Source organism: Castor canadensis, chromosome 19, assembly GCF_047511655.1.
Source record: "Castor canadensis chromosome 19, mCasCan1.hap1v2, whole genome shotgun sequence".
Classification (NCBI taxonomy): domain Eukaryota; kingdom Metazoa; phylum Chordata; class Mammalia; order Rodentia; family Castoridae; genus Castor; species Castor canadensis.
In genome coordinates this window covers 40,128,787-40,152,896 of record NC_133404.1, presented here as the reverse complement: position 1 = coordinate 40,152,896, position 24,110 = coordinate 40,128,787, and the positions used below count along the sequence as shown (strand labels likewise).

General features: G+C 38.6%; 1 protein-coding gene across 5 annotated transcripts in view; it reads left to right on the top strand.

Annotated features, from left to right (window-relative positions):
- The window catches only part of Ntrk3 (neurotrophic receptor tyrosine kinase 3), a 378,049-nt gene that overhangs the window by 333,241 nt on the left and 20,698 nt on the right, over positions 1-24,110 (top strand). For 3 of the 5 annotated variants that reach the window (XM_074061742.1, XM_074061740.1, XM_074061741.1), the window contains exon 16: positions 20,040-20,085. The exons of 1 other annotated variant lie outside the window; for it this stretch is intronic. In XM_074061742.1, the coding sequence (XP_073917843.1) occupies positions 20,040-20,085 (46 nt within the window). The remainder of the gene's footprint in view (positions 1-20,039; positions 20,086-24,110) is intronic. One more of the 5 variants, XM_074061746.1, reaches the window with a different exon arrangement.

Genomic DNA, 24,110 nt, shown 5'->3' with positions numbered 1-24,110 from the left:
CTAATTCCTGTCTGCCCTTGTGAGTGGAATCCACAGACTGGCTTCATGAAGTCTTGGGATGCTATTAGCAAGAAGCAGGATGTCTCTGGACCTCGTCTCAGATGTTATGTTATATTTAACATCAAATCACTGGGCAACTTTGTATTTATTTGTAGTGTACTTTTATATGTTTCTCAGAAAAAGTAGCTTCGTACTTTACGTGTGAGATGGGCTCCTGAGGTTCCATGGCAAGAAAAAAATCACCACTTAGACACAAAAAGACAGGCCAGTTACAATGAAGTAGAAAATTACTTTGGGGTGCCAATAAACCTCTCCAGTTTTCTAAAAGCAAGATCTTTTCACCTGCAATGCCATCATTTCTTTGGACTTCTAGGACTTATTTGTCCTGGGGTCTCAAAGCACATCAAGGCAATGTCTTTTGGTTTCACAGTTAAGAGCCATATAGATAGAAAGGTTATTACTTTGTCATTTGCCAGATTGTTCTTTACCATCACAATGGCAGCACTGCAGCGTGTATTCTAGGAGCTTGAATATCCCTCACCATAGTCTTCTCACTATTGGACTATGAATACCTGATCACATTCTGGTGCTCTACACTTTATGGATTAATATCCAGTTTCCTCTCTCACTTTGCTACACAAGAGCTAGAGTGCAAAGCATCATTTACTCCCTCCACGGGATTATTCCTCTCTGACTTATCTGAGTCCCCTCCTTGGTAAAAACAAACAAGCAAATGACTTACTTGTTCTTCTAAAGTATTGACCCATGTCAGTATCAGCTGACGTCTCTATTCTGCATGTATATATTCTGTGCATTCTCAGCTGGGAATAGGGCTAAAGATTAGAAGTACTGGGTTATATTTCAAGATGGCAAGGCTATTTCTTCTTTTCCTGGTTATATATGGCCCGCTCTGCCATTCACACAAGAGGGCATGTCATGATTCTAGGAAGAGTTTAGTCATAACTTGAAGGACCATGCCTAGGACATAGACGTAAGTCTAATGACACATGGTCACAGTTGTGCTTCCGTCCTGGAACTTGCTCTAAAACCTGATCATAGACATATTATTTACACTAACATACTGGGAGACCAGTAGGATATCCCTACCCAAATTCACCTAGCTTTGCTAATGAAACTGAAAACACACAGCTGTTTCTTTGCAAGCCAAAGACACTCAGGGTTGCTCAGGACAGGTGGATCACGTTTCTTAGAATGGGATATTTTCCAGCTATCACTGTGAGGTAAGTCTGGGTGCAATGAAGTTGTCTATAAGCAAAGGGGCATTCTAAAACATTCAAACACAACATAGTGCAACAGTCCTGAAATCATGAAAGTGCCTTTCTGTCTTTTCATTGCCATCTGAAGTCCTGTGTCTCAAGATAGTTAAGATTGGCTTTTTGGGGGGGAAAAACTAATATATTTGTTTATGCAAGATGACTCTTAATTCATATGGTGTCTCAGATCTTCATAAGTTTAGGGAGATCAGTTGAGTGTTCTCAGGGCTGGTCCTCTGGGTTCTCACATGGAGAATTACCCAAGATAGGAACTCTGATCATTAAATGGTAATTAAACCTTGATCTCCTTGTTCCCTTAGCATTTTTGCTCACTAATGACCTAAACAGAGTGTCTCAGATCATAGCCTGTCCCTAGATCAAGATAATAAGAGCTGCCTGGAATGAAGCAGAGCTCAGGTCTTCAAGTGAACAGGCTATGGGAGCTACAGCAAGAACAGAGGAAAGAAGAGAATCTTTCCCCTTGTGCCATCCAAGACTGGTCACAAGGAAAGTTGTCCCAGTCCTTATAATGAAGAGTCAATGATTCTTTATTCCTCAGTCTGGTCTTCATCTTCAAAGTTGGTTAAGTCCATTTGCGTCTGGAATCATTTTAGGGCAAATGACTCTGAGAAATCCATATGCCTGGAGAAAATGTGATGCTGCTTCTTGTCTGAAGATGCTAGTGGGATATGAGTTCTGCTGTCTCTAGGTTGATGCCTGCCTCTCTTGAGATGTCATTAATTCTTCTGATTTTTGTAACCTCTTTCCATTCAGGCACTGTGGATAACCCTAATGGAAGACAGGCATCTGACAAGATCTTTAGCAAGTGCATCTGGTTGTAGATGGGTGGAGTGTTTATTCAGATGCTGGTGTGAGGGCCCTTTGTCCTGAACTGTGTCCCACAATGTTTTATAGCTGGTGAAGCCCTGGCATGGGGATGCTGTCATGCAGGGCCCTCTGGATGAGAAGATATTTTAGTCTTGCCCTATTTGAGCAAGTTGGTTTCTATCTGAGCCTCTGGAATCTCCCTCAACCTCTCTTCTTGGGTTCATTTCTAAAAATAAGACATTTTATTCCTACAAATAAAGACTAACTTGATAGTGGAATTTTCCAGGGATTTATCAGGATTCTTTTAGCTACAACTGACCAAAACAAACAAACAAACAAACAACTAACCCAATCTACCTTATGGAAAAAAAGAGTAATGTGGTGTCTTAATAATGAAAAAAATCCAGGTTTAAGTTTTATTTCTGGTGCTGGATTAATTCAAAGACCCACATAATGGCACCAGGCTCAGTACACCTCAGTACACATTGCTTCCTCTCTGTCCTTCTCATCTTTATGTAGACTTTCTCCTGTAATTCTTCCACCTCTTTCTGTCTTCCTCTTTTTCTGACGGAAACACTGATATTAGCAAAAGAGACATTAATGAGAATGTCTCTCATTAAAGAGAGAAATAGATATCTAAACCATTAGGGGAAGAGAATTTTGACGTTTTTGATGATAAATGTGATAGTTGAACAGATTGTCTGGGGCCTAGATATTTTGAAATGAAGATTTGCCTTCATCAGAGACAACTACTATTGGGGGTTTGAATGACTGGGTGAGAAACCAGAAGTAACACCTCCACAGCCAGGCCTGCCAATATGGACCTTGAGAGCTGTGTGGAGGTTCTAGCAGGAGAGCACAGCTACTCTTACACCCTTGATGTAAGAATGGGCCTCCTTTTTTGGGGAAGGTTCTCCTTTTCCACTAACACAGCATCAAGAGGAACACACATGGTGTGGTGAAGGAAAAGTGGACACCTGCTAGATCACCCGAATCAACCCCAGCAATTGATGGAATGACAGATGTCACAACCAGTCATCCTCACATTCCAGGCTGGGCACTATGCAGAGGAAAGCTGCCAGGGACGGACGGACTAAAGCAGCAAAGCCCATGACTGGCTGCCTTTACCAGTCTGTCTCTGAGAAAAACAATACATTTTGGTGCCTTTTATGAGTGCTTTCTGGGCTGATGTGGGCTCCCGTCTGACTTCATTGCAGCTGCTGATTCAGATATTTCTGAATGAAAGTTCCCCTTCTGCTTTTATAGAAATCCAATTCTAGGATTTCTATCCTGTTTTCCAAAATCTGCCACCCCACCCATCAATTCAGATGCCTTAAAACATCTTTACTAGTGACTCTTCCTTCAACTTGGAAGTGCACAAGAATTTCAACTTGGAAGTGCACAAGAATTTCAACTTGGTAATGCTTATGAACCTTGAATTAAGCTACTTAATCTCTTTTTGCCTTCATCCCTCTCTCCCTTGCTTTCTCATGCAATGTGGCTAATAATAATTATTTTTTAGAGCCAGGGCATATTGGGAGGATCAAATGAAGCAGTGCATTTTAAATTATTTAGCATCTATCTCAATGCAGAATAAACACCAAAGAGGTTGCTGTCCTGTATCTCTGTTCACTGAGACAAGACTTCTACCTCAGGCTGCCAACTCGGAATACTCAGAGCATCTCCTTTTACTTCTGGTTTCATGGAGGCCAGAGTTTTAAATAAATAAAGATGAGGGCTCTATCCTTGGAGCTGGCTCCACCTTTTGGGGACCCACTAGATGACCCTGAGAAAGATACTTCTTCCCAGTTTCATTAGGCTGGAAATGAGAAGTCTACTAATATACTTTTGAAAATGTTTTTGGAAAAACTACAAACCATCCAACTGTGACTGCTGGCTTAGCATTTAAGACTTTCTCCTGTGCTTATCCTCAGAGCAGTCTTTTGACCTTGAAGAAGCAGCCAAGAGTTAGGGCTGTTTTATGAAGGGAGAAGGTGCAGCCCACAGCTGCAACCCTCCACTCATGGCCTGGGACGCCCCATGCTGTGTGGAGGTACAGCTTCTCCATCCCTTTCATCTGAGCCTGCCCTAAGCCCACACATCTCTGCAGAGAGACACCCTGGGACCAGGTGCAGAGTAGTGGGCTGTGTGGAAGTAAGGGCTTCAAAACTCTACCCTTCTCCCAGGGCTAGCAGGGGTATCCAAAGGTTATCCAGTCTCTCCTTCACTGAAGTTTTGTGTTTTGGAACTAGATAATTCCTAAAGGCCAACTAATGTAGCCCTTTCTTGCAATTTTTATAGATGAGGACACAGAAGGCTAGGAATTGGGGAGGTGGTATGATGTAATCCTCGGTGGGGAGGGAAGTGGGGAGGGGGTGGAGCTCCTGAGCTCTGGCCTCTTGCTCTCTTTAACTTACCCACAATGCACACAGGCACACACACATACACACTGGAAAAGTCAGGCTACAATGCTGCGTGCAGATATTAAGAAGAGCCTTGAAATAAGCTTTTGTTCAGTGCTCTTGACATTTTGATTCAGATAAGAAAACCATGCTTTGAGTAATCTCATGTAGTTCCTTAGCAAAGAGGAATCTTAGCAATCCTCCAGTCCAATAGGTCATTATTGTAAGTGTGAACTCCAAGGAAGCACAGGCTGCCAGAGCCAAGGGTGGCATCTTATAGAACTGACAAGAACTCAGATGACTTGAGTTCCAATCCAGTGCTCTTTCCTCTTGATTCAATGGTCTCCCTTGGTGTCAGATCTTGCCCCTGGCTGCCTCCCTTCCAAGATCCTAGAGACATCTCTGGTCTCTGTTGGGGTGGTATGAGTGGATTAATTGATATTCTTTTTTGGAAGTTCTTAGGGGAAGTTTAACTAGGTACTTGTGATGCATAAAAATGGTGGTGCTGGCTTGGGTTTATTAATAGCTTTGCAGTTCACAGACTGTTTCAATTGCTGTTATCAGCTCTCCTCAGGCTTCCCTGAGAATTGAATCCTGGTATTTTTTCTCTTAAGTTGAATCCCCACCTTTCAGTGAAGATGAAGGACTGTATCCATTGTTTCACATGTGTGTTCCTGCAAGTGAATTCTCTCCTCCCAAGCTTTGAGCATCCTTTCTTTAGAATGAAAACGTCTCCTTTCATGACTCAAGGAAGAATTCCATTTTCCATTGGGTGAAGAGGTACATTCAGATCTCAACAAAGCTTTGGTGTGTGAGAAGTCTCATTTTGTCCACTTGTCTTGGCCTTCATCAGAGTTGTGCCAGCAGCCAAGTCAGTGGATGGACTGGACACTCAGTTCCAGCTTAGAGACTAGATAAGGCAGCCTGAGTCTACAGAGGTGTTGTACATTCTTTCTGTCACTTCCCAAGATTCACTTCCAACTTCTCTTTGCCTGGGGATGTAGTCAGACCTCGCTGCTTGTATATACTGTTTACCTAAGTAATTAAAATACGCAAAGTGTTCCTTGACTACCTCCTCAACTTCTGTACTTCTTCCCTAGATACTTCTTGCAGTTAATAAAACAAAAGTGGGGGAGGGGCAAGCACTCCAGTCTCCTTCCAGCTAGAAAGATTAATTTAGAGTGAATTGGAAGTAGTAGATTTCATCTTTAGCTGCAGCTGTGCCTTTCTGGCCTGTTTAACCTACAATAACCAGAGGGGACAGAAGGATAGAGGGAGGAGAAAGGAGACAAAGGCCTGGTTGGCTTTTTGCAGGAGCACAAAATCAGAAAAGACTTCTTATCTTTCCTCAGGGTAGCCCTACAGTGTAAGAGCCACAGTCAAAGATAGTAGAAATTCGCTCCCTAATCCAGCCTAAATCTTTACCATTGCTGACAACCAAGTATCTCCATCTCCTTGCACACAAAGAAATTCAAATCGATTTCTTTTTATTATCTAAATCCTGGACCTAGAGAATGCTTCTTGAAAATATTTATGAGAAACAATACACTGTGTAGCACAACTTAACTAGCAATCATTATTATGACAAATACTTGCCAACAGAATATCGAATGCATTTGCCACTTAATCCTCACTGCAAATGCTGATTGACATTTAACAGATGGAGAAACTCAGGTTCAGAGAGGTGAAGTGACGCCCTAAGGCAATCAAGCTTTGGATCTGTATCACATTATTCTGATCTTCCTATCTTAAGGTTTGTTTATGAGCAGGTCACCTTTTCCTATCTCAGGAATCTTGTTTCTGAATCTACCAATTCTCTTTTATTTTTTAAAAATATTAACATTAGTAGTACAAGGGAGTTGCATTGTGGAAATCTCATAGATATATCCAGTGTACTTTGAACAAGTTCACTACTTCCATTAGTACCCTCTCTTCCACTTTCAAACAGTATTTTGTATCCACCAATTCTTCTAATAGACAATCTTGCTCAAGCCCACCAGCACTGAATAGATTGAGCAGGGTGCGCAGTTAGCAGGAGGTGTCAAGCCTTGCCTCAGTTTACCTTTTCACTGACAGTAGACATGTGGCTACCTGTCTCCTCTCGACTTCCAGGAACTCTTGGCTCTGAGAGATGAGTGATGAGCAAACCACATCATACTTTGAGAGTTCTCACAGGAATATAGGGGGCCACAGTTGCTAAAACCTCTTTCTAGATGGTTTAGAAGTAGTAACTAACGGTAGCAAGTGCAGGCCAGCTCAGAAATTCCCATTGCTATAAAAAATGCTACGCCATAGCACTTTCCAAGGTAGTTTCACCCTGGAGGCTAGGCTTTATAAACATCCCTTAATTAGTTCTTACAAGCTCTGTTCTGAGGTCAATGAGATCAGGAGCCACAAAGAGAGGCTGTTTTATGCTATCTGCTTCTTGGGTAACAATTGGGCACCCCAGTAGTAGATGTGCAAGCTTCTTCTAGGATCCAGGCATGGAGTCACATGACAGAATTCATAAATGGTGGGTCAAGTGTGCTTGGCTTCTGGAATTTTTGAATTAGAAAAATCTTTCAGTTCAAAGCCTACCAGTGTCTCATCTAAAGCATAAGAGGTGGGTAGGCACTCAGTCTGAGCTTACCAGGAGAAGGGGTCTCACTGGCTTGTGAGAGAGAATATTCCACCCCTTGTTAGGAAAGCTCTTTTCTTCATGCACTCATGCCAAATATTTGCTGTCTCTTCAGGCTCCTATGATTATATAATAAAACTAGAACACACCATTCAGGAATCCAGTTCATCCCGAGGCTGGTGGGTTAGTTAATCAGTAGGAGGTGAAATGTCATTATTAACGTCATCAGGAAGACAGCTATTGGAGACAATTCCTTGCTAAGTTTGCCTTTTAAGGAAAACAACCCCACATCATTATTTACTTTCTTCAAATCAAATCATTTTGGTCCTTTTCCTCCTACCACGAGCCCTTACACACAGACTATGTAGTCAGGGAGCCCTCTGCAAAGGTGAGCAGTAGAGTCTCACCAGCCTGACTTGTCTTCTCTGAGGTTCACTCTAGCTACAATTCCTGAACATCCCAGCTCGGCCATGGTTGTTTGTTTTTTTTTTTAATAAACATCCTGGATCTGAGGATTCAGATGGGCAGCCACATGGATTCTGGCAGCTTCTAGCTCTTGTAGGTGGAATGGTCTTGAACTTTAAATACACATAAAGAGAAGGACTTGGATTACTTCTAACTTGGCCTCTCTCTATGACTACCTGCCTAACCTTTCATCCCGGCACTGGTTTCTCATCCATGAATTACAAGTGTTGCCTAATTGTTGGAAGGGTTCACTGGACAGAATGACTGAGTCCCTGGAAAATTTGAGAAATGCTGTAGAATAAACATTATCATTGGGAATTATCACCTTCAGACGAAGGTGTAGATTCAAAGTCTATCTATGTGTATCGCTTCTGTTTCATTTGCTACCTCGTTTAATTTCTGTGCATATTCTGTGTAGGCATGTTATTATTCCCATTTTATGCCCAAGGAAGCTGAGTCTTCCAGAGGTTAAATTCCCTAAGTTGCTTATTTGGAATCTAACATTTGCTGTGTTATACATCATTCTTTTTACTCGTTTGAGTTCTCTGTTTCCTCAGTCTATATCCATATTTTTAGACTCATAATTCTTAAGATTTGATGGGGAGGGCAATTAAATTTTTAGTCAATTTGATCTTGTTTAAAGTACTTTATTTTACATTTGGCTAAATGGGTCTGAATCTAAACTTGAATCTGTATTATTCAGCCTTAAAGAGGAAGGGAATTCTGTCACGTGATACAACATGGATGAATCTTGAGAACATCATGCTGAGTGAAATAAGCTACCCAAGAAAAGATAAATCAGGTGTGGTGGTGCATGCTTACAACTCTGGGTATTGGAAGGTGGAGGCAGGAGGATCGAGAGTTCAAGGCCAGCCAGGGCAAAGTTAGTGACACCCTGTCTCAAAAAAAAACTACAGACAAAAATCTGGAATACTGATCGCTCAAGTAGTGGAGTGCTTGCCTAGCCTGCATAAGATCCTGGGGTCAATTCCAAGTACTGCAAAAAAGAAAAGACAATTACTGTATGATTCCATTTACATGAGCTATCAAATTCATAGCAACAGAAAGTAAACCAGAGGGCCACCAGGAAAGGAGAAAGGGGAGTTGTGTAATGGAATATAGACAAATCTTGGATTGCAAGATTTAAAAAAATCTAGAGATATGTTTTACAATGTGAGCATGCAAACACTTTTGAACTGCACACTCAAAACTGCTGTAGGTGAACTTATATGCTTTTCACCACAATAAAAAAAAATTCTTCCATCACTTAAAAACTAAACTGGAACCTGACTAGTAGCACCTGGGTTACACAGGGTAATTTTAAAAATAAATCTAGGGTCACTAGGAGGATTTATTCTGCCTTCATTTTTGCATCGATATTACAGAGAGCATTCGCAGTCTAGATGGATCATCTTGAATCCAGTGTGAGCTATGAATCTAAGCTGAGTTGAGACCTCCAGCCTCGTTCAGTGAATTGAGTTCTTTTAACATCTCTAAAGTTTGTTTCCACTAGAAGATTTTAGTGCAGCCAGGAGGCTCCAATCTAGGCATTTGAAAAGAAAATCAGAGCCAAGTTGTTTTTCAGTGCACATCTTCAGACTTGCCATATCTGCTCTATAAAAAAATATATTGCTTGAGGGCAGGAAAGGACAGTGAGATTTTTGAATGAATGCCAGCATTTAGTCTGGATTATAAAGGGGAAAACAAAAGGAGAAGTTATAAAAGGTGAGTGTTCCTGGAGTTTCCATCTGAGAACATGGCTCCTGGCAGATGGAGCTCTAGGTAAGAGAATTGGAGAGAATTACAATGGGCTCATTTATCCTCTAGGCTCACACTACTAAACAGCTTGGCTGTTAACTCCTTGTACTTTTGGAAGACTCTTTTTCCTAATCCTGGGGCTAGAGGTTCAGACAGAGACAGCCATTCCTCTGAGAGTCTGCTAAATGGATGTCATTTGGTTAAGCTGTCACGAAGCTCTGCTCTGAGGGAGTAGTGTCATAGTGATATCTTTGTGAGTTTTCACCTTCTCTCCAAAGAATTCTAAGCACCTACTAGACCCGGGGCTGAGATCTTCAATTTGTGTCAACAAGAAGCTTGTTAATAGTCTGGTTTATGTTCTTTGAGGAGAGGTGAAAAGAAGACAAGCAATTGTGACTTGAAGTCAGAGTCTGATATCACTGTAAGGAAGTCTTAATCTCTCAATGCCAAGTTTCTATGGTATGGAAATCAGAGAGTTTCTATATTTGGGGTGAAGCGATAGAAAGACACATATACATGAGTGTACATTTGCCTATCACAGATCTTAAGTCAAAGGACCCTTAATGCATGCACCCACACAAATTAAGATGAAACACACCTTTATCAGGGACCTAAAGTCCTAACGTAAAGACAGGAAGAAGGAAACTATGTGTGTGTGTGTGTGTGTGTGTATTTCATGTGTATTTTTGAATACTTTCATGTATATTTTTGATTTGTATAGTTTTGGGTATGTGTGCTACACACCAGCAATAAGTTTACATTAAACAAAAAGAATGAAACTCTGTAGGACTTGAGTTCCATTTTATATACTATTCTAGAGACCTTGGACAAGTCACTGTTCCTCTTCTGGCCAAGATTTCCAAGTCTGGAAATGGGTGAGATAACTTTGAAGGCCCTTTCCAGCCCTACGTGTTCATGAGCTAGTTTTAGTATTGTATCTCTCCTTTCATGCCTTGGATTCTAAGGACCATGGATTTGTGAAGCTGGACAGGGTACACGGCTCAAAAGGAAAGACAGGGCATGGCTGGTCCTGCAAAGGTGTACCAGAGATCCAGATGGTGTTTGGGAACAATGGAGGTTCAGCTACCAAAGACACATACCTAGCAAATGAACAAATGGGGTTGAGAAGAAAGTCAAAGAGGTGGTTGAAACTTCAGCATCCACAACTCAGAACAGTTAAGCAAATGTGTAGAGGAGAAAGGAGCAGGGGGAAAGGGGAGAACAGGTAGGAACTAGGAGAGAGTTTTTGAAGGGCAAATTGCTCTTTCTAAGGCACTGGAGGTCTTCCACACATATGGGGAGGGAACCATTAAGAGAGCCCAGCAGTTGGAGAGGATGGCCAGTGAGAAGGGTTAATTCCAGAAAGGTGGTTTCTGTCATTCTGGAAGTTTGGTGCTGTCAGCAAAGTTAATCAACTGGCTTAGGGAAAATCACCCATTTCTCCTACTTTGGAAGAGGACCTTGGATTTTTTTTTTTTTTTTGTCGTTTCCTTCAAGCTATGATTCTTTTGTTTTTTTTTTTAATTTTTATTTTATTCATATGTGCATACAATGTGTGGGTCATTTCTCCCCCCTTCCCCCCTTCCCCTCCCTTACCCCTCGCTACCTGGAGGACACTATTTTGCCCTTATCTCTAATTTTGTTGAAGAGAGAATATAAGCAATAATAGGAAGGTCCAAGGGTTTTTGCTAGTTGAGATAGGGACAGCTATACAGGGAGTTGACTCACATTGATTTCCTGTGCATGTGTGTTACTTTCTAAGTTAATTAGTTCAAGAAGGACCTTGGATCTTTCCTCCTACATGTAAGCCATTTACTTCCAGTAACGTCCAAGGGAGTTTTCACCAATTCCACGTGATCAGGGTATGACCGGCAGGTGTGTGCTTGCAGCTGCAACTGACCTGCACATATGTTCACCTGGATATCCTTCCTCCTGACGTGTGGCTGTGTGTGTACACAGTATTTTATGTGTAGCCAGCACTGCTGTGCAGCTGCTGTGTGAGACATCCCCAAACTCTCTGGAATAAGTGTGGCATTAATTTTAAAGACTAGAATGGTAGCTACAGGAACATAATTGGGTCAAGTTCAAGATGATTGCCATCCCTGACTAATGCTCCCCTTGGACATGGCAGAACCGGGTGCAAGAGGCAGAGCTCACTAGGACATGTGGGTATCAGATTTTTCAGGAGATGAAGAAGACATATGCAAGGCTTTTCATTTTCCTTAACGCACATGGAGTTTTTGTCTGTGTGGAGACATGTAATAAAAAACATTAACATTGAATAAACAAGAAATAATGGCACTAACCATACATGACAATCCCCTGATTAGATCGTTGGGCCGTTAATATACGTTGCAAAATTTTTACAACTTTTCAGAGGTGACTTTTCAAAGGAGATGGGTTGCCTGCTCATCAACTTCAAGAAGTTCTTACTCGGACCATACGATTAGCAAATACAGAAGAGGCTTGAATCCTTCCATTAGTTTCAGGAATACCATGACCTGTGGATATGTGTTTGCTCACCTTTGCAGGGTCTCAGTTTCTCTATCTGGACTATGGGTTACTGTGTCTCCTTTATAGCTCATCAAAGTTGTGTGAGGATAGAGGTTTTGAACCTCTGGGAGAGAAGCAGGCTTCTGTGTGTTCTTTGGAGCTCACCAGCTGCTTCATTGTCTTTGTAGTTAGACAGGGAGACCTGAGAACTTTCTAGAGTTCAGCTGAGATTCTTTTTAACCCAGAGCGGTGGGTTCTGTGTAACTGCAGCAAGGTCACAGTCTCTCCATGGAAATGAACAGGACAATTCCCTATTCAGGAAAGGCTGGCTTAGATGAAGGGGCAGCTGGGGGGGGCGCGGAATTGGGGGTCTGGGGAGGAATACCTTTCAGTGCACTCTGCCCCTAGGAGGAGCTGTTGCCTGAGCACCTGCAACCAGCCCTCTTTCAATACATGCTGTACCACTTATTCTTAGCCTTCAAAGGCAGGACTGAGAGTGAGAGCTCAGGGCTGGAATAAAAGGAGAGGTCCTGTGGATTTTAGGGAGGCACTTGAGGCTAGAGGTTAGACTGCTGCTTCCCTCTGTCTTTTACCTTTCTGTCCCTTTATACAGCTGATGGCCTGAGGATGGGTGAGATGCTGGCTTGGGGAAAGGTAAACAAGTAAAGACTCTAGACTTGTCACTTAGTATCTACATATGAAGTCTGTAGACTTTTACGTCCCTAAAGAATTTTAAAAAAGCATATATGCCCCTTGCATATTTCAAGTTGCTACCTAAAGTCTTGAACATATTTTAAAATAGTTGTAAGTGCTGCCATTTCCAGAATATTGTAAACATTGACATTAAAAATACATCATTCCTTTAATGCATCTAATGAACTTTAAATACCAGAGCAATTTGGTACATCATCTATTAAACACATGAACAAGTTTTTAAACAGTCAGATGTACATGGCTCCTTTTTCTTCTTGAATTTATATTTTCATTCCAGTTACCCCACTGAATTTTATCTTTATGTAATTTATTTTTATGCCTGAAAGCCCTTTATTGGCCACTCTGTCATAATTTACTGTGACAAAAATATGTATGAAGATTTCAATTTAATTTTCAATGTCCAATGACCATAAGTTTCTAAATGTTAAGAGTTTTCAGATTGAATATCATTACAATTGTTAGTAATTCACAGAAATAGGCAGTCAATCAAAATAATATCTATATATGACAACTTTTGATGAATTTTAAAAGATAAAAAGTAAAGTATCAATGAAATACATCTCTCATATTTTTCAATATGAAATAATTGAATAAATGAATAAATTCATTAATGAATTTATTTTTTGCTAAGGTAAGGAGCTTCAGGACCATTTTCTATCTTTGTTTTTATTTTTACAGATGTAAAAACCAAGAGATATTATTAATAATAAGCAAAGAGTTGAGAAAGTTGTGGCTGAAATGCAACTCAATTGTTTGAATTATTATCTAGTTATTTGTCTGAAGTCACATATTGGTCTCTTATCAAAAATTATTTTTAATCTTTTCTCAGCTGATAATTCTTTAAGGTTTGCTTCCCCTTTAGTTGTTTGAAAAGACTCAGAGGCTAGTCAGTTTGTAGAAGGATTGTTTCTCTGTCACTGGAGACATTTATTTTCAACACCTAAACCAGTATGTCATAGAATTCCTTACTTTGTGCTTTGGGTTTTCACTCCTAAGGTTTAGAATAAGAAATTACTTGTCTTTTATTCTAAGAGCGGGGTGTGTGTGTGTGCACACATACATGCAAGAGTTGGGTATTGTTAGACCATACAGGGTTCTGTTTAATTTTGGAAAAAATTCTCTATGAGAGTTGTGGATCTGCAAAGTCCCTCAAAAAATTATCCTTGCTTCAGTATGTGTTGGAATGACTTCATTCATCTCCAAAGTTCTGCAGCCCCTGGTCTCTGTACTCCATATCTGCCTATTACACAGAATTCTAGGCTCATCGTCTCCAACAGTGGCTCTTCCTCTTTCAGGTATATAAGAATAACAGAAGTAAGAAGTACACTTCCTTACTGACATACAAAGGGGGAAACAGTGCAAGTGCTTACCTACTAGTAGGGGGTTGACTGTATAGACTATGACATAGCCATGAACGGTATAGTCCACCACATCTATATAAAGAATGAGTGAACTCCAGTGAAGAAACCAAGGCATAGAGCAGAGAAATGAATAGAAACCCATATTTGCTCATGTAAAAAAAATCAGTGGGAGAATGAACTAGAAACAAACCAAAATTATTTCCTATAGGAAGAGGGTAAGAATAGGATAGGGAGAGTAAATAGCGATGGAACCAGGTTTTGCTTAACTGTACCTTGTTTCTTGCTTTTAACCTTGAAACCATGTGCAGGTTTAAAAAAACATGATTAACAAGAGACATTAAGTCAAAATGAAAATAAAAAGCTAAATTATTCCTAAAAATAAAGAGGAAAATGAAACAAAAGGCATAATGGCTTCCCCATGCAAAAAGGTATTGTTTGAAATGACTTTACAAGTCATATTTTCTGTATGCCCCTAGTTGGTGTATCCTAACTCCAGAGTGTTGCCAAGAATGTAGGTGGTTTTCAGCAATCATACTGCACATAATAATATTTGAACTGTCGAAACTTCTTACTATATTCTAGTGTGATAGATTAAGAAAAGCAAATAAGTTGTATTGTTAGTGTTATAGAACCAAGATTTTCAGTATAAGAAAAACGAGAAGTATAAAGTCATCCAAGGTAAGTAAAAGCTCCATAATCCTAAATCTGAATTTGGAAAAACCAATATGAGCTCAAGTTGTTTGTTCTTTTAAGAAAAAAGATTTTCCTAGCTATAAGTTTGCCACTATAAATGCCTGAAAATAAAATCACCGGCCCAGTAGGAATGATCACTCCCAGAGCCCATATTGTGTTTGCTAAATTCCATTGTCCATCAAAAGAATCCAGAGATCCTTGGGGAAATGGCTGGTTCTAAGTCTCAGACAGGTGAAGAATATGTTGAACACAGAACATTCTTTGATATCAGGAAGCAAGGATGGTGTCAAAGACTCCTGGGTTAGGTGAGAAGAGACACCAACTTTTAAGAGCATTCCATTGGCAGAAGATGGGAGGACATAAGGAATTACGGTAGAACGAAACACTTGAAATGCATGCATATGTTTTTAAAAGAAAAAGTATAGATAATGCTTTTTCAAAAACAAAACAAAACAACCAAACTCTCAGTTGGAGAATGCTAAGAAATGAATTCATTATTCCAAGAGCTAGTAAATGAAGGGCAGGAGCCAAGCAGTCATCTTGCCTGACCTGAGTAAGCTGTTATCAGTGTAACCACAGAGCTGATAGAGGGAAGTTTTTATTTATAAGAGATTTCCAGATAACGTATGCAAAGGGAAATGCTATAAGTAGAATGTCACCCTTTTGCAACCACTAATGAAGTAATGGGGCTAGGCAATGATCATCAATTTCTGTTGAAATCATTAGGTGAGAGGGAACCTTATAATAACAGGTCACACTGAATCTGCGATGACTCTTAAACCACAGAAAGAAAGACAGACACCTTTGCCTCCTGCTGTGCTGCAGAAAGAGGCTCACTGCGGCATTAATGAACTTAAATCTGATCAGGACTCTAGATACCCGGTCAGGTGTAATCAAGTATTCTCGATTATCAGAGGTAAGTAGGGTCAAGGAGCGTGTGCAATGGCCCATGGGATCTAATGAGCTAAACCAGAATGTGAAAAATTCTGTGGAGGAAATGGCCCAAGAAGAAGGTGGGGCAAGGTAATTCTGCAGATTAAAAAACCCTAAGAAACATTGCTGATGCAATGTGTAGAGCTCTTTTGAATCAAACTTTGAAAAAGCACTTGAGAACACTGAAGGAATTTTAACACTGAATGATATTTGACGTTGAGGAATTGTTAGTATTTTGGAAATGCTATAACAACAGCAACAAAAAGGAGTTATCTCTGTTAACTAAAAAAGTGTAGGCTGGGTATGCTGGTGCATACCTGTAATCCCAGCTACTCAGGAGGTGGAGATTGGGAGGAACATGGTTCAAAGCCAGCCTGAGCAAAAAGTTAGCAAAACTTTATCTTAGCAAACAAGGCTGGCATGGTGGAGCATGGTCCCAGCCATGCAGGAGGCATAGGTTGGAGGATCTTGGTCCAAGGCTGGCCCTGAAAAAAAGTCCTAAAAAATAACTGAGCAAAAAAAGGGTTGCTGATGTGATTTAAGTGATAGAGGACCTGCCTAGCAAGTGTGAGGCCCTGAGTTCAAACCCCGGTATCGCCAAAAAAAAAAAAAGTTTCCAGTCCTTTTGTCTGTTTGAGTCTAATTCAGTGCTCAATGAAGTTTCATTGTAGAGGATAATATAGTAATTACTTTCGACTTTTCAAGGGGTCTCTTGCAACTATCCAGCTCTTGGCAGAAATAAAAGAAGCTGTAGACAATATGGAAATGAATGAACATGACAGTGTGCCATAACATTTTATTTACAGTATCAGGAGACAGGCCATAGAGGACGACCCCTGGTCTAATTCACTGGGTTTGAGGAAAGGCCTGGGAATATACACTTATAATAAGCATGCCAGGCACATATGATCAGATAAACAACCCTGAGAGGTAATTATAGTTATTGGACCCATTCTCAGATAAGAAAATTGAAACTCAGAGTGGGCAAATAAATGGCCCAAGAGTCTGCAGCTTGAAAGATGCAGAGCTGTGTTTGTAAAGGAAAATCTCAGCTATCAGGAAAATGCTCACTACCCAGGAACCAGAGGCTATGAGAGCATGGGGGAGAGAACAGGAAGCTTTGCTGTGCATGGTACACCTATCTCAGCTGTCTCCTTTAGAACAAAGGAGAGGACACATGGAGGAAGGGAGACGAGAAACACGTACAGAGCACTTGGAAAATCAACGGAGTCTTCTAGAGCATAGGGTCAATCTCTTCACATGGATCTGAAACCTTGGGTTGTCAGATTCAGCTAATAAAACTACAGGATGCCTTGTTAAATTTCAACTTCAAACAACAAATATTTCTGGTATAAATATGTCCCAAATATTTATACTAAAAATATGGTTTTTTTAAAATAAAATCCATTTAACTGGACATCCTGTATTTTATCTGGCAGACTAACCAAAGTGGGAAGAAGATTAGTGAAAGCATTGAGCAAAATATTGGTGGACAAGGGGTCAAGGGTACACTGCCATCAGGGGACAATAAGTATCACAAGGAAGCTGCTCAGACAGAAGGTCCAGGGGTCTTAGACACTGGCTGTCCTGGTCTGGCCAGCTTTTGGAACAGTTACTTGACCTTCTCTTGTAACTTCCTGGCTTGAAGCTGACCTTGAGATGGATATCTGAAGCCTGAGTTTATCAGGTATCTCTGGTGTTTTCATGTGGAATCTGGAATCATTCAGAGTCCATCTGACTTCTCTGTATAAAGTGAATTTTTTTTTTTTGGTGGTCCTGGGGTTTGAACTCAGGGCCTCATGCTTACGAGACAGGTACTCTACCACTTGAGCCATTTCATCAGTATTGTTTTGTGTTGGGTATTTTCAAGATAGGGTCTCACTAACCATTTGCCTGGGCTGGCTTTGAACTGTGATCCTCCTGATCTATGCATCCTGAGTAGCTGGGATTACAGGTGTGAGCCTAGCTCTCCACTTGTATAAAGTGAATTTTAGGAAGCTAGCAACAGCCTTGTTCTTGAACTCCACTGCATCAGAAGAGATAGTTTTTCTGGGAAACAGATTGAAACATGAAAATAGGGTTACATTAATGAATTAACATATTTAGCAATTCAAATGAGGAAAGACCCCAATGAATCCTGGGTAGGTCCAGTAACAATGGCAAAATGAAGGGCACGTGTCAGAATCTTATGACCCCCCCACCAATGCGTCCAAATCGACATCTGACCAACTCAGTCATCTCCATTCTCTGACACTAGCAAAGTCTCTTGTGAGCAAAAGTCCCTCCTAGTTTTCACAATTTTTGTCCTCATTTGTGAGTGTGTGTGAGGGGCAGAGGAAAGCAATGCTTAGGGAGAGGAAGGTATCAAGGTAGGCATGGGCTTCTTCCCGTGTTATTCTGTTGCTGGCATCATTCCTTGGGATCTTTCCTAGGCCTTATTGCTTTATGTCTCCTGTTTGAAAGCTTAGCCTTCAGATCCTTAAGTATCACTGAAAACTTGGATCTCTAGCTAATATTTCTTTATGCAATCTGCGGGAAACACACCTTATCTTCGTCTCTGAAGTGGACATAGTGGAGGTGTCTGTTGCACAAGGGTGGAGAGAGGGTGAAGTAAGGGGTGTGTGTACCGTCATTGTTAGTGAATTATTGTTGTTCTTATCATTAAGACAATCATTGCTAGCTAGCTTGTGTCTGGGTAGGTTTTACCACAGAGATATTTGTCAGTAATTTTTACTAGGCAATACTTTACTACATTTCCAGAGTGAGGGTTTTTTTTAGTATAGGAGAATGATGGCAGTCACCTTGGAGGGAAACCAGTGTGGATTTTTACGTGAAATAAGGGCAGTGTAAGAAATTAGGCTTGTTATATTCCCTAGTAGCATATAGACATGTGCCGTGAATACTTGTACGTTGGGTGCAGATCATCATATTTAATGATACTCAGTTGGTTTTTGAGTCCACAATTCCATCGTAGGTAGAATTGTTGTCTACCTCCTATTTTGAAGATCAGGGAGTTAAAATTTGAAGGGGTTAAGTGCTTGTCAAAAGTCACATCAAAATTCTGGGCTTTTTGATTGCCAATTTTTGATATTTTTGTCATGCCTCAGACCTCGGTCCTGGAGGAATGCGGTATCAAATTCCCCCACACTGGTGCTGCCAGTGAGAAATCTTGATAAGATTGATCTCAGTGGGCCCCTGTGACCAGTTATGCCTTTCTGATGTCTGTCTGCCAGAACACTTAAGCTCATCAGAGTTTACATGCAGCACACTTGAATTTCTCCTTTTGTAATACATATGTAGGGTTTTACAGAAAAGTCATCAACTGAAACGCAGATCAGGACTCCATTATTTAAAATTATTCATCAAGAGTGATGTTCCTATATTCCTGACTTCTATTTTTATTAGTCAAGAAACCAGGTATAATAAACCATTCTACCACATTCTATCACAAATATAATATTGTAAGACCCTATCTTTTCAGATAGACCTTAAATTAGACCTGCTGGCTTCTGTTCTTTCATGTTTATTTTTTTCTTTTATGTTTAAAAGTTTTCAATTGTGAGTCACATGATCACCACACAATTTCACACAGTATACATATGGTAAAAATTGGAATTTACTCTCTGGTAACTAATACCTCACTTCCATGGTTTCCTGGCTTTCTAGAACCTTGTCTGTTCATTTGCACAGTTACACAGAGTCACTATGTATTTGCTTATTTATACACATACCCTTTCTTACATGAATGAAAATGCTAGAATGTATTTTTCAATGACTTGCTTTTTCACTGACCATATACTGGACATATTTACTTATCAGTACACATAGCACTACCACTTTTTAAAAAACTACTTTCATTTTTTAGCCATTGCATATACCTTTAGTGATGAACACATTTTTTTGCCCTTAGAAAAAAATGAAATAAAGGTTTTCAACCAAGTATTTTTGCTTACATGAGAAATTATTTTTCTAAGGCTCCCAACAAGTGAAATCCTGGGTTCAAAGACACTTGCATCTTTGGTGTGGACAGATTCTACAGAGAATCTTCCTTCAGAAAAGCCATCAAAATGTCACCAATGGCACTGGAAAATAAATCCTCATATCCTCTCAAGCATCAGAGAGCACCCATCTTTTTCAGTTTTTCTCAAATATATCTATATTGTTTTATTTGGCATCTCTTCATGTGCTTGTGGCCATGTGTAGCTATTTTGTGTATCATTTGCTTTTATCCTTTATCCATCTCTCTGTTGGGTTGCTTTTTCTAACTAATTTGTCTGCTACGTATATATTGCAGATATTTCTGTCATTTGTCTTTTAACTATGATTATTTTGTCTTTTGTCATGCAAAAGCATTTAAGTTTTGCAAGTTATATCTGTAAATTTTATCTGTTGTGGCTTCTTGAACATACGTCATGTAGGATGGCCTTCCCCTCCTGAGGTTATGCAAATACTTTTGTAAGTTTTCTTCTAATATTTTTATTGTTTTGTTTTTTATGTTTAGCTCTTTAATCCATCTGGAAATGATTTTTGTATATGGTGTGAGGTAGGTATCTTAAGTGTATTTTTTAATGAATAGTTCATTGTTCCAACACTTTAATTACTAACCCACCATTTCATAATATTAAATTCCAATATTGACACAAGACTGTGCCTTCAGACTCTCCAGTTTTGTTACATTAATAAATTTGCCTGTCCCTTTGCAAAATGCAGTGTGTTCATTATGTAGTTTGGTAAAATGTTTTGCTTCCTGTAGGCACCATCATTGTTCTACTTCAACTAGTTTATCGTCTACTGCTGTGGATGAATTCTGGATTCATCTTGTCAACTTCCATACGCCATCCCACTGGGTTTGCATTTAGATGGTATTGACCTTTTATACTAAATTGAGAGAGGAATGAAAGATTTGTGGTATTAAGTCTTCTCATCCAAGAAAGTTATCAAACTTCCCACTTGTTTAGGTCTTCTATGGTTTTCAAAATTTTTTATTTACATAGACCTGTACCTTTGGTGCTGAGTTTATGTATGAGTTTCATGCATTTGTGTTGCTATTGTATACACAATTGTACTTTCTATCATGTTTTAAAATCATACAGCTGGTATTATGAGAATAGTTTGACATGTGCTTTTGTTGTATGATAGTTTTAACTGCTTTTTTAGTTAGTTGTCACAAATAGTCATATCATACCCAGACAACAAGCAATTTTGAATTTCTCAAAATTTCTATTCATAGCCTATTTTTAATTCTTCCTTTATTGCATTGGCTAGGACCTCCTGGATAGTGTTCCATAAAATCAGAGACGATACCTTGTATGCTTGTCATGCTTTATCAGTTAGTATGATTTTTAGTTTGTTGAATAAAGGAAGTTACCTTTGGTTATTAATAGATTAGGACTTTTAATCAGAAAGGGGTTTTGAGAAATTTGGGCATCTTTGAAAGAATAGTTTCCTTTTTACCTTTTAATAGTAAATGGAACAATAGATTTCATAAATAGAGGCATTTTTTTGCATTTCTATTATCAATCTTATTGAATTACAACATGATATTTTTGTGACATACTGCTATTTGGTATATGTTATTCAGACTTAGAGATTATATTCATAGCAGAAATGGTTTTATACACATATAGCTTAAAATTTCTTTATCAGTATTTATATATTTAAAATAGTAAGTTAAGTTTGACTGAATTTGGTTGAATTTGTTGTCAGAGACCTTAAAGCTACAATGAGTGGTTTGAGAAGTTTCTATTTTCTTTTTGCCTTGGAAAAAAAATAAATAAGATGGAAAACTTTACTAGAATTAACCCATAAAGTGATTTATATTTTTTGTATTTTTCTTTTTTTGTGGACCTTGTTTTTTTTAATGTACAGATTTTTACTATAATTTTAGCTGTTTTGTGTTCAAGTTTTCTACTTTTCTCAGATTTTCATTAAAACTTTCTAGTAAGTCAATCATTGTATCTTTATTTTCAATTATTATTGTCTTATCTTTAGCATTTTACATTTGTTTTCTCTGTATCCCTTATTAACCTTGTCAAAGGGTTATAAAATTTTTAAAAGAATAGCAATTGTTTATGCAGGTTTAGTCTTTTTGTCCCTTTTCTTGTTTTGTTTTGTTTTATACTGGTCAATCAGCACTCATCACAATTATTAATTTCTTCTTTCTTTTGTTTGTTTTTATTAATTTTCTTGAAAGCATATTTAGTTTAGTTGTATTTTTAAAATAATGCTATTTTTTCCTAAAAATTACTTTAGCTATATTCCATAGGTTTCAATGAACAGGACATTGTAACAAATAGTCTTAGTTTTTATTTTCATTTTTTTCCTTACCAAATATTTTTATTTTGCCTGAAGAAACCTTTTCAATGATTACTCTTTTGTTAATTTCTGCTTTACTTTCGTTGATAGAGAAAATGCTTTTCATTTTTATCTTATATTTATTTTCTCTCTTGGAAAGTCAAATTTCCTTTTACATTTAATATGTGATTACCTTTCACAATTTTTTAGGTACTTGAAAATTATTATTTTTTTTCTTTGATTTTGAGACAGGGTCTTGCTCTGTATCCCAGGCTAGCCTAGAACTTGTGATCCTGCTGCCTCTGCCTCCCATGTGCTAGAATTACAGACATGGACCACCATAGCAGCCCTAAATAAAAGGTCATGATATTGTAATTGTGACATTTTCCATCTTTTTTTTTTTGGTGGTGCTGGGGTTTGAACACAGGTCCTTATGCTTGCTAGACAGGAGCTCTACCACTTGAACCACTCTGCCTGCCCCATTTTCCATTTTTAAAAATGATATAAAGTATTTTGTTTCCATGTAATTGTTGACATTCTAAATTCCTCTTTCAAATACACATGTGAAACAATATAAAATGTATAATAACAATCAATAAAGGAAATTTGGCCACATATATCTGTATATTGATATATACATTTATATGTATATGTACCTATTATATATATACATATATGCCCAATTATAGTTTTTTATTGCTTTCATTTTTATATCCTTTTATTTTCAATATTTTCTGCACTTTTGCTTTATATAGGACTTTTCTAAATAGCATGAATCTTGATTTTTTAAAAAAATTTTTGAGGTACTCTACCCCTTGAACCACTCTGCCAGCCAGAATCTTGATTTTTTTAACCTAAGTCTTTCTCTCACTTAAAAGGCATTATAACCTATTTGTATCCATTGTCTACAGTGGTTTCTTAAATTTATATTTATTCTGTGCTTTCTGCTGTAACTATTGCTATTTCCTTTTTCTGTGTTTTTTTTTTTGTATTGGTTAAAGATGTCAGGCTTTATTTTCCTAAAACTGATTAGGAAGCTATATGTACTAATTCTAATATTCTCAAAGCTACTTTAAAATTTTAGCAAGTGTATTTATATTTAAACTGCAATAATCAATAATTGATCAGTATCTGTAAGCTCCTTTCCCTCCTTTCTAAATGATTTAAATGTTTATCAGGCCTTTAATTACTTCTGTATCTACTCTCCTCTGCACTTATGGTTGAAATTATCTGGAAATTTCATTCCAGATAAATAGGTTAGTAATACAGAGGCAGTGCTATTATTGGTGTTATTATTTACTTTATGTGTTTGTAGGAAGCTCTTATTAGTATTGTATTACCTTTTACTACCAAATTAGGAACAATTATTTAGATTTAAATTGCATTTTGTGGCTTATTTGTTCTGTGTTGTTTGTAATGTTCTAAATCATTGTATATCTTGTATTCTTTTTTCTGTTTTCCTAGCATATGACCTCAGATAATTTCTGTTTTTTTTTTTTTATGAAAGGCTGTGTGTAGTGACATTTCTGAATCTTTGCTTGTCTAAAAGCAGTATCTTTAGTTGTCTTTACACTTGATGCACAACTACACTGATTTTAAAATCCCAGGTTGAAAATAACGTTTCTACAAATCCATATTATCAATTATTTTCGAAAACACTTCAGATAGATATCTCAAATGACTTCCATTTTTAGAAACAGGATTTTTGTCCATTCCCTATTCTTTCTGAAGTGTTCATTATTACTATTCTTCCAACTGGTCTACCACAGACAGGAGGATTTCATGTTAATAGTTTATAAGTACATGGATAGAGAACTTTTTGTCAATGGTGAGCACTTTTGCATCAATAATTCCATGTGTTAACCAAAAGTTCCAATTTCTGAAACTCTACTTATATCGATGCAATTAGTTCCTGAGTTTTAAAACATGCTGTGAATTTTCTTCCACTTATGCTAATTCCTCTCACCTGCTGGGCAGTGAGGATTTCTGTAGTGGTTTTCTCAGGAAAGGATACCCTAAGTGTCTGCTCTTGTCAGTCACTTTCTCTTGCCCTTGGCTTTCAGATCAGCAAACCCACAAATGGGTCATGTCTTCCTTAGGCTATGTTAAAATACTGTCTCCTTACTAACCTTTGGGGTGTTACTAAGAACTCTAGGGAATTCTCTTTCAGTCCACCTGACACCTAATTAGCATATGGTAGAACTTCCCTCTCCCCTTCCTTTCAAATACTGAGTCCAAAATTGTAGTGAGAAATTCAGGATTGTCAGATGGAGAGCTA